The sequence below is a fragment of the Etheostoma spectabile genome, chromosome 16, assembly GCF_008692095.1.
Source record: "Etheostoma spectabile isolate EspeVRDwgs_2016 chromosome 16, UIUC_Espe_1.0, whole genome shotgun sequence".
Classification (NCBI taxonomy): Eukaryota; Metazoa; Chordata; class Actinopteri; order Perciformes; family Percidae; genus Etheostoma; species Etheostoma spectabile.
In genome coordinates this window covers 23,615,948-23,627,432 of record NC_045748.1, presented here as the reverse complement: position 1 = coordinate 23,627,432, position 11,485 = coordinate 23,615,948, and the positions used below count along the sequence as shown (strand labels likewise).

The 11,485-nt window shown below is 40.9% G+C and overlaps 1 protein-coding gene across 2 annotated transcripts in view; it reads right to left on the bottom strand.

Moving 5' to 3' along the window:
• dqx1 (DEAQ box RNA-dependent ATPase 1) overlaps positions 1-11,485 on the bottom strand; it is a 39,291-nt gene that overhangs the window by 20,098 nt on the left and 7,708 nt on the right. For both annotated transcript variants that reach the window (XR_004335572.1, XM_032539230.1), the window contains exons 3-6: positions 6,184-6,377; positions 3,426-3,882; positions 708-1,013; positions 445-544 (exon numbers count right to left, since the gene is read on the bottom strand). Coding sequence is in view for 1 of the 2 variants with exons in the window: in XM_032539230.1 (XP_032395121.1) it covers positions 445-544; positions 708-1,013; positions 3,426-3,882; positions 6,184-6,377 (1,057 nt within the window). In the remaining variant the exon portion in view is untranslated. The remainder of the gene's footprint in view (positions 1-444; positions 545-707; positions 1,014-3,425; positions 3,883-6,183; positions 6,378-11,485) is intronic.

The following is an 11,485-nucleotide window of genomic DNA, read 5'->3' as shown; positions in this document are numbered from 1 at the left end:
CTGTCTGTCTGTCTGTCTGTCTGTCTGTCTGTCTGTCTGTCTGTCTGTCTGTAGACAGATTTTGTCACCGCGATAGCATCACAACCGTACACGATGCAGTCTCCAAACTTCTCAGGGGTGTAGTTGAGATCAAAATGACTGATGAGGCTCAGGCTCAGTTGAAAAGGGATGTTGTACGAGAAAGGGTGCCTGAAGTAGGGGGGTTAGAAGGTGTTGAAGGGATCAATGCCCCCCTACTTAACACCCCTGACCCAATTTGGCTCTGCGGCTTGTGTCATCCAATCACAATAGGGTCTCTAGTTTGATCCTACCACTAACATTCCCCAAAGTCAGACTTTAAATCCTACACATAGGGGATTTAATTGATATATTACGGTTTGGGAAAAGTCTGCATCGAACCACATCAGCTGGTAATCAGAACAGCAGCGAGGACCTTTGACGTACCTGGCAGGTGGCTGTTCACCCTTTGAGTTCTCATGTCGGCCTGGTGTTTGCTGATCGTTCTTACGACCTGCGAGTTAGCTCGTATTTGTGGATTGTAAACCTGTGGCAGAATATTGGATTAAAAATGTCAGGAATGGAATTGTCAAGTTTTGTACATGATAGCCTGAACACGCTGATTTTGATTAAAACAATTTGATCAAAAAACAATTAATAATCTAGAATTTGAGCATGCCATTTTTTCCATGTAGGAAAAAGAAACTCACAGTTTTGAGTTGAAGGCCTGTGTCTATGACATAGCGAATATCTGGCAGGGAGAAGGAAGCTTCTGCGAGGGTATCGGAGAGAATAACTTTCCTTTTGACCCCCGGTCCTCCCGCTCCCAACACTGAGCCCCCCACGCCTACGGAGCTGTCATTCTCCCTTAGTGTTGAAGCTTCTTGGTTGGATTCGTAGACCCGCTGGGTCAGCGCACCCAGGCCAGCGTGGAGAGGGAGGATCCGGAGAGGACCAAGCTGAGGACTCAGAGCTACACACTCCTTCTCCATCAGGGCCATACACTCTTCTGTTTCCTACACAGAACAGGGAAGAGAGCAAAAGGAGTCTCAGTGTGTGGGTGTGTGTGCGCTTCACTTAGAGTTAATTAAGAGGATTTTGAGTTACAAATCTAGTCTCTGCTAACACCGGCCCACACGATAGACTGGAATGGAATGGAACCCAGGACTGACGGTGAAGGTGTGGTAATGTTGACATAAAGGGAGTTTAATGTGCTTGAGAGCGTTGGATGTACTACAGGTCAATAATACATAGTACATAAAAATGTACACATATCTTTGCACATGATGGAAAACACATGACAGATACGTTGTGGCTGTGTTCATTTGGATAAAGTGTGTATTTGTGTATGTGTGTGTGTCACACACCTGAGGCCTCTCAGTTTGAGGTGTCCTTGTTCACTCTACAAAACTCTACAGCACACCATAGAATGAATATTGGTATATTGATCTTTCCCTTTAGCTAAAAGTACAAAAAGACTTCACTAGCAACGATTGCTATTGGAATCCTGTTTTTCAATCAATGTTGTTTAGTTTTAAATTTAAATTAGTCTTGCACTACAATTTCTTTCAATTGCACTTTGGCACATAGAAATGTTGAGCTTTGCATTACTGAACAACTAAAAGTAAGACAGAAATCACAATTAAACAGCTTCAAAAATTAAACCATGAATGACTGCCGCATCACTAGCCTGATTAAAATGGAACTTAGGTCATATTAATATTTCCACACAAGGGAAACTCTGCCAACAGGGCCAATAAGTTCAGCCTTTTTAAGATCGTTTTCACACCTAGAGTTCGTTTGCTTTGGTCCGAATCAGTTGGTTAGTTAGTAAACTTGGAGCAATTTGCCCTCGGTCGGTTTGGTTTGGTTTCACACCTGAAAAAATCCAAGTGTACCAAATTGCGTCATTACAAATCAGGCAAGAACGTCCAGTCTTGTTATTGGTCGAATATGTCTGGGGGCGGGAGCAATAAAGTAAATACAAGAAGAAGGTCAAACAAACTGTAGTTCGACACAACCAAACTAAAGGCTTTCGGTGTGAAAGATCCCCTCCACTCGACAACTTATTACCCCTAAAATGTCTGACCATGACTATACTGACTTGCATACGTTCAAAGTTTGTCACTAGACTGGGGTTTTCACATTGCTCTACTGAAGAGGATGATTTCTGTAGGCCTACACGTCCCCAAAATCTGAGCTTAAAATGTACCCCGGGGATTTTGTCTCCTGATCACGTACATTGGAAATGCATAAGGACGACTGTTTTCAAGGCCAATTTGAAAAGAAGGATTTCAGCAAGCCAAAAAAGTTTTAAATGTACATATGGGAATGTGGCATGTTGTTTTAAGAAAGACTTGAAAAAATGTCCTTTGAGAGACATGGATACTGTGTTCAAAGGTTGCTTCAGTGAAAGTTTCTCACCTGGCAGTCTTAATATCATGTCAGCTGCAGTTCTGACTCTGGTCGCTACAGTGAGCTCATGGCCCAGCTCAAAGTGTGTTTTATCCTTAGTGCTCAATACACGCGTCTAGGGTTGAAACTACTAATTATTTTCAAAAATCGATTAATTCATAAAATGTTACAAGAAGACCTCTTAATTTGTCTTACTCTGTCAGATTAACAGTCTAAACCAAAAATTGTGAAACGCAGCCTAGTCTCACTTTGGAGAAGCTGTAACCAGAAATAAGTAATCAACTATCAAAATAGATGCATATTAATATTCTTTTGAGTAATCGGTTAATCATCAAATCACTTCAGCCCTGCATGTTTTGTCAGTAACAGACCTCTGGATTAATAAAACACACTTGCTGTTACCACCTGCCACCACATGTGTGACCAAATCATCATGGACCCTATTGGTGTGTGCAGAATAGCCAGGCTGGTGTGTGTGTGTGTGTGTGTGTGTGTGTGTGTGTGTGTGTGTGTGTGTGTGTGTGTGTGTGTGTGTGTGTGTGTGTTGGGGGTGTGTTGGGGGTGTGTTGGGGGTGTGTTGGGGGTGTGTGATCAAATGAGTGATAGAGAGACGGTGATTAGCATCAGAGCGAGTAGCGACTCTAGAGGCATAGTGGTCATAGTGTCTCCCCTGTGCTTTCTGACCAAGGTGGGAAATCTGTAGCAGGAAAAGTTAACCCCCCCCTTGATTTCATGTTGTTTATGGAGAAGAAGAACCAGGAAATACCAGGAGTAGGAGGAAAATGCAACACTACCAAGCCACAACCGAGCGACGTGCGCCGCCACAGCGTCGATTTAACGCAGAAGCATAAATTGGCCTATATACTGTTAATGTTCAATGATGAAAAAATATTCATACTGGGATTAGACATGGTCAGAAACTGCATCTCATTGATATTTTGCTTTAGCACACAGATATTCATTCAAACTGTGACATTTGGTACTTTGTAGACATTAAAGTGTAAGTCTTGTACCTGTGCACTGGCCAAAAACACCAGCACATCTCCTTCCTCGCCCCTTCTGTGCAGATCCAGCACCATGTGACAGGCCGCGGCTGCCGATTCCTTCCCAGACGGAAGCTCCCGGTACAGTGTCTCCACCCTGTTCAACTCAACAACCTTCCTGTCCTCCTCCACCTCCGTCCCCTCGTCCTGGTCTCTGGAAGGGGGTGAGTGAGTGTGCACACTGTCCAGGGAGAGGTGAGGAACCGATGGTCCCAGGAAGGCCGAGAGGCGAGGCGCCAGCGTCGGGTGAGTGAGGAGAACCACCCGGAAGTTGTCCGGCCTCTGCCGGCAGACGTCACACAGTAGGCCCAGCAGCACGTCAGTGGGCACGGTCCGCTCCTGGATCTCGTCCAACACCACAACGCCATACTGATGCAGCAGAGGGTCGGACATCATTTCCTCTAAAAGCAGAGTGTCACTGACAAATCTGGGGTGAGGGAAAGAAAAAAAAAAAAGAGATGAGTAAAGTGCCAGTATCTATTAAACATATAGAGATTTTAAAGCTTCTCAACTGCAGGTTGGCCCAGTAGGTCTTTATAGATGTACTGTACATGTATTTACATAATCATTCTGGAGCACAGGAAAAAGACACATGGATCTATTTCCAGTGAATACACTGGTATAACACCTTTACTGCCACAGCAGACTGCAGGTCACAGAAAAAAGGGTCAAGGTGTGGCTGAAAGCAAAAGAAAAACCATGGAAAATTATAATACAAAACTAGTGAAATGAAATGAATCCATCTACATTGCCTCTGGGGAGGAGATCATTACACATGATACAGTTCAGCATTGTTCGGCAAAAAAAAAAGCAAGGAACACATTACCTGGGTTTACCTACAGTTTGGTAGAGCACACTTTGATACGTGATATCTTTCTGAAAGATGTGTTGCACTTGTACTCAAGCCATCTCTGGCACTCACTTACAGTATGTTATGAACAAATAATTCCCAGGATGCACTACAGTTTAGCAGACTTTTGCAGTTGGCCTCCTTCCAGGAAGTTAGAGGTAGACAGCGCTCCTCGGCATATGGCCTGAGTTTTTGATGTAGTTGAATTTCAAGGGGCTTACTGAACAGAATTATGTAAATGAAAATCTCAAAAAAGTCTAATGATTTTGTAATAATCTTTTTAAAAGCATGCTCAGAAATACGCATATTTGCTTTCTCCCTGCATGTTAGATTGAGACCACTCTTATGTCTGTTTTATTAAGATAGGATAGATACAAAAAAAACTTTATAGAAATGTATCCAGAGCAATTCAATGAGCTTAGCTTAGCATAAAGACTCAAAGCAGAGGGAAACTGCTAGCGTGTGTCACTTTAAAGTTTTAAAAAAACACCTCCTTTCAGTCTTTAGCCTAGTAAGAAAAGCTTAATTGTTATTTTTGTATTTTATGTATTTATCTTTTTAAATGTTTCAGGTTAATGAATGGATGGATGGATGGATGTTTATGTTATTTTTTATTTATTAAGTTCCTTTTGATAGGCCAAAGGCGATGCATGGCGGTCACCCATCTCTTAGGACCGAGTGACCCATGTTCAACTGCTGGTCACATGGAACCCTTCTCCACTTCAGCCTTCAAAAGTTCTCAAATGCATTGCTCAGGTCCAGAAAGACAAACGTGTATTATTTCACTTCATTTTCTTTGCTGCCTAAAGACACTAATAAGGAAAAAATTATTTTGACACGACTGTGATCTTATAGCCTAGAAATCTAGACTCACCCTAGTGGCAGCAAATGTAATTTGCAGCGTCAGAGTCACGACCCGATACTGGGGAAAATAATAGGATGACATGAGGGTGTATAGCTATACGGCAACACTTCTCTTCTCCGCTTCTCTTTATAGTCGTCAGATTCATCCACCGACCCTTATAGAGCTGGCTCAGGTCTACTTGGAACAACTCTTAATTATGCTGTTATAGTTTTAGACTGTCAGGGGACTTCCCCTGACACACTGAGCTCCTCTCTCTTTCCATCTGCGTGCATTCATGTCCCAGAAATACTTGTTACTAACTTATTCAGCTAATTCCCCGAACCTTATGTTTTCTTGCTCCTCAATTTTACTTGGATTAGGGTGGCACCTTAATCATGGTTGCAGCATTGGTCCTGCTCGGTGCTTGGTGTCCTGCTATGCCCTGCTACACCCTGCAGTGCCCTGCAGTGCCCTGCTACACCCTGCAGTGCCCTGCTAAGCCTTGCTACACCCTGCAGTGCCCTGCCAAGCCTTGCTACACCCTGCAGTGCCCAGCAGTGCCCTGCTACACTCTGCAGTGCCCTTCTAAGCCCTGCTACACCCTGCTATGCCCTGCTATGCCCTGCTATGCCCTGCTAAGCCCTGCAGTGCCCTGCTACGCCATGAACCCTTAATATAAATACTATTTCTAGTCATAGTTTTATTATCTTTGTTGTGACTATAAGTACATTTCCAGGATAGTGGCAATTGTGACTATAATTGCCACTGTTCATTACACCCCCGACCGGGGTGAGCCTGGATCTGTCCCAGGTTTCTCCCTAAAAGGAGGGTTTTCTCGCCACTGTTGCACTAAATGCTTGCTCTCGGGGAAATTACTAGAATTGTTGGGTCTTTGTAAATCATAGCGTGTGGTCTAGACCTACTCTATCTGTAAAGTGTGTTGAGATAACGCTTGTTATGATTTGATACTATGAATAAAATGTAATTGAAAAATAATTTAAATTTTCCAATGTGCATTATCCATGCATCCTCACCTCAGTAGGGTGTCAGCTGTACAGCTGTCATCATGGGACACCCTGTAGCCCACCTCCAGGCCCAGGCTGAGGTCCATCTCATCAGCCACGTGAAGGGCCAGACTTGACGCCGTCACCGAATAGGGCTGGGAACAACACACCAGACCCTGAGAAAACTCATAGGACAAAGCATACTCCACACACCACTGTGGCACCTGCAGGGAGAAGAAAAAAAGAAAGATAGAGGTCAACAAGACAAGGATGTAGTAACATAATACTGGGGTTTCACACACCTTAACAGTAAGTTTGGTTTGTGGAACACACAATACATTACATTTTACATTTTTCTTTCCCCCGGGGTGTCTCTGACAATGTTTTCAAGCTTTCATTGGCAACTTAAAGTGTAAGGTCACTGTACAAGTACCTCACACCAATCTTAAAATAAGAACTCCGAGCACTCTCTTTTAATTGTTTTAAGTTGTTACACCTGCATGAAATGATTTTTTTGCCATTTGAGGGCAAAAGAAACACCACAATAACCTGAAAGCACTGACTAATATCATCCTTTATAAAGTTGTTATTGCTAACATGATAGCCTATGGTGGCCTATTCCAGGGTTTCTGCAGGTTTCATCAAGTCAAATTTAAGACTTTTTAAGACCATTACGAATGAAATTTATGACCTTTATCGCAACATCAAGCCAAGTATCGCTAACCCTAAACTTCCCAACAGCTGAAGAATAAAATCTGTTTTGTGTCTGTGGTACAATCCAAAAAGAGACTCGCACCAAATACAGAGCGCAATATGTTGGCTGCAATATAAGTTACATGTTGGTCTCATTAACCTGTTCAGTGGCCGTAGCCAACAACAGTTAGTTATTTTAAGCCGGGGGGGGCCTCGGGAAGAGAGTTTGCAGTGCGTTTAGCCAATAAAGTGGGTTCAGTCGGGTAGAGAAGACGGCAAGGTAATGTTATTTTTAGCGGTTCCTACTGGAACCGTAATTCTAAGCCGAATAAGTGTGTCTGTCAGTTGGGTACAGAGGTCCGCATGAGCACGGGCTTTTATGACAGTAAATATAGCTAGCATCTAACGTTAGCTACTCCGCCGTGCTGTGATGTAATGTCTGGCTATGTGAGACAATGCCTGCCCCTCAGCCTGGCAACCTCCTTCTCCGACTCGCTTTAGTATTTTGAATTTGTACTGCAGAAACTATTTTAAACACTAGGTGTCAGTATTACATATTGCACCTTTAAGGCTTCTTAAGGCCTAACATTTTATTATTGAGATTTTAGACCTTATAAGACTTTGTAAGACTCCACGAATCCCTACTATTCACAGATCCAGCAAATAATACATGAAAGTCCAATAGTCATTTCTCTTTCTGACTGCTTTGTTTTGGACACAAGGCAGAGACGGAACCAAGTCCCAAGTAAAGTTGCCAGCCGGAAAACCAAAACAGTGAGCTAAAATGAGCTACTTGCAGCTATAATACCTAGAGAGCAGAAAAAAACTATCATACAAAATATGACAATAAATTAACTTTGCTTACTAGACAAAGCCACAACCATAAGCCTTTTGTTCCTTGCTATCCACTTGGCTTGCAGTACTGTAGGTGTGCACATGTTCCAGTAATAAATGAACAGGCAACTGAAGTGCCATCCATGGGTGGAAAGAAGAAATAAACATGGCCCTACATGGCCCTACAGCATGAATATTTAATCAAAGGCTTAGATTAGATCGATTGATGAGGACATTAAAATACACTCAAACAAACTAACCAGGGAAGATATTGACTTTGTGGATTTCAAATTAAGAATAAAGAACTGAGAATAAAGAAGACAAATTGTGCTACATAGTCCCATCTGTTTGGAAATGTAATCTCCATTGCTTTAGTCCTATTTTATCGCCTAAAATATTACATTTGACTCACGTTTTGAGCAAGATATCAGTTGTAGAGTTGAATGCAACTTTGAGTGACAGCAAAGGTAACGTAAATGATTGACATTACACACAACCAACAGAAAGAAGTGCAAAGGTCAAAGTGAAAGTACCCTAACAACAGCTGTAATATGCATGAGCGTCGCCTAAATGCTAAATATGCAACAAGTAAGAAGTAAAGTAGAAAGTGTTTTTTTCTTTTTTGAAAGACACGTGGCAGTAGCACAAAGTGTGAAGATGAAGAAGGCGGCAGAAAGGGGGGACTGGCGTGGTCCTGGATGAAATGACTGTTCAGGTTTGAGCCCGGCAGTGTAACTCTACTGGAGTGGTTTAAAGCTATCATTCATTAGCCTGAGGGGAGTGGAGCTGACGAGCAAGTGGAATGATAACAACCTGGCCGTCACGCGGAAAGTCACCTGACACAAAATGACACATCTACACATAGAGGAAGTAGCAGTGTAATGCTCAAGGCATCAGCGTGGTTTTTAATTAAAACACTCGGAAATATCAGCAAAGAAATATACTACTGCATATATTCTAAAAAATAAAAAGTATTTACAGTTATAAAAACGTACTCATCCGATATGTTGGCCAGTATTTTTAAATAACAGCAACATATGACCGGTATGGTTCTGAACACTCACCACTCGTGTTGGCTACTGTCACATTCTCATTTTCTTCTTATAGGTTTGGTTATGATATAATAAAATCGTGATTTCTGTGAGGACCATGGGGTCCTGTTTCTTTCTTTTTGATTTCTCTTCAGCTCTGCTATCAAGTAAATACCCAAAAATATACAAAGAATGGAAGATCAACTAATTAACCCATTATAACTGTTTTTCAATAACTGATTATGATAGGTTTCTGGGAACATCTTCCTGCTTCCACTTAAAAATGTTTCCATCTAAAAAAAACGTGATCATTTAAAAAAAGCTGATGCATTTTTAGAGATGAACAGTGTGTAAAATAGTTCAAAGTATCTCCAGAAAAAGCCCTTTACTCGTTGCATTTCCTACTTTTACATAAATACAAAAAAGATTTGAATACTTCTTCCACCACCTTCAGCAATACAACTAGCCTACTGTTTATTATTAGCATGGTCGTAATTTGTTGATGTCCTAAAGATTAATGTATTGTGTTGTAACTTTGTCCCACCGTTTTGTGTAGGAATTTGTCTATTTGCGATGTGAGGGTGTGCCTCATTCAGTTCAAGATTAGGCATCGCTATTGGACACCTTCCACATTATTTAGACTGGGTTTGAAAGACTGGCCAATTACTTCATGTCCTATGGTCCTGTGATAAGGTCCAGGATTTTTTTTAGAAGCTGGGTCCAGACTAGTTTAATGATAGCCAGACAGACTCTTTTAAGAGGATGGAGGAGTGAAGGGGTGCCGTCAATCCAGGAGTGGGCTTGTTAGATGGCTAGGGTGGTGGCGTATAAAGGGTTCACCAGATTGGATGTCTAGCCTAGAAAATGGGGAAAGTGTATGATGGGCTTATGGTGTTGTCCTTTATACATGTTCATTTTGTTATTATTTAGTTGTATGGTCTTAAATACTCCAGTTACCGTGTCATTTCTTGATTTTTGTTCGGGTGGGTGGCGATGACGAGGTACGGGGTGTGTGTTCATGTTGCGAAGTGTCTGTTGTTTGAAAAAAATTGTTAAATCGCATTAAAATAATTTCTCCATTTGCATTGTATTCCTTTATATGACATAACTGTTGTCAAATCGCTTAATGGGTGTCTTAATGAACGTGCTGGTTTGATTAATTTGCAAAATGGAAAATACTGTGTTATGTGTTGTCAGTGTAGTGAAGAGAGTGGTTATCTCCCTTTGCTTGTGCAGTGCATTAAACTCAAATTGTGTCTGTAGAACACAGTATACTGTCAAGCTGATCTGATTTTCAGTGTCTATTTTTAAATCAATTTAGTTAATTTTTTACCGTATTTTAAGTTCTTGTGTAGATTTATCAGTTGTTTTTATAGACATGTTGCATTTAAGATTAAGAGGCTTATTGGGTTCTATGAAACGTCATTCCTAGAAAAGTAAGGTGTTGTATCAGTACTAGTATGTAAAATTTTCAATCGATATCTACCTCTCTCAAACAGCGTTATGGAAATATTTTAACCCTTGTGTTGTCTTCCCGTCAAAATCAACACTTTTGTTGACGCTTTTAATCAATGTTTCTAACTTTTTCTTCCATTTTTGTCCCTTTTTTCAACACTTTTGATGCTTTTTTTCAATGTTTGTCACTTATGTTGCCGTTTAACACTACGTAGCACTAACCTATTAACTAGTTTTACAGTTATTTTTGGAATTTATGGTCCATAAACCTCCTTTATAGGAAATTATACCTAATGTTTTAGTTAGAAAAGCAGAAATTAGGAATTATTGAGACTAAAATTAAAGGAATGGATGTTGATGATAATCACAGACTGGAATATGTCAACTTTTACTCAATACTATTTCAACAACACTTCAATCTGTTTTTCAAATGCTATAAAACTGCATACGACAGCCCAAAATTAATGAAAGTAGAGATGTGTACTTGTCCTTGCCAAAGAGCGTTGTGTGGAATCAATCATGTTATTTTGGGGAATTAAAAAGAACATTGACACAGGAAAACGGGTTAATTTGACCCGAGGACAACATGAGGGTTAAAGGTATAAAAAAACATGGCTAATTATTACTGATGAGATGATATTTTTCTTTCTGTGCATGTAACTTCAGCTAAGACTGCAACAAACACTGTCAATTTAAAGTAGACCTATTACTGTATGTGTTCCTGGATTTTCTGTCATGTCTATAATGTTCATGACAAACGTGGCCACAGCTTCAAATAATAAGGTAAACGTATTTAAAGGAAATCCCTGTCAGATTTCACACTGTTCCGGTCCGGTTTCAACAGTTTTTCCTACTCTCGGCTGTGTATCATGTCACACCGAGCCAGGTTTCTATCTGCCCGAGGCAGGCACTACTGCAGTGTTTACGCTATATACACTGCTACATGTAGCCACACGCTAACACCAAGGAGAGCTGTAATCTTGTCTAAATGTAGTTCATTTCTACCAATTTTCAGGTCACATTCATTCCGTAACATGTCGGGTTGTGTGATATTTGGTGTGGAAGTCTCTATCGTCAATTTGTGACGGAATTAAATGCTGCTTTAAACTCAGTTGTAGTCAGTCTCGCGCTGCAACCAACTGTACCAAAGATCCTCTATACCATAACGATTTTTAAGCCAAGGACCCCTTAACTGAAAGAGAGATGGAGCAGGGACCCCCCACTACATATATTGTACGAAATTATTAATTATAAAATTATAATAATTTATTTAGTATTATTCATCATTCTCATTTCTCACTTATTATTTCCTATTTATT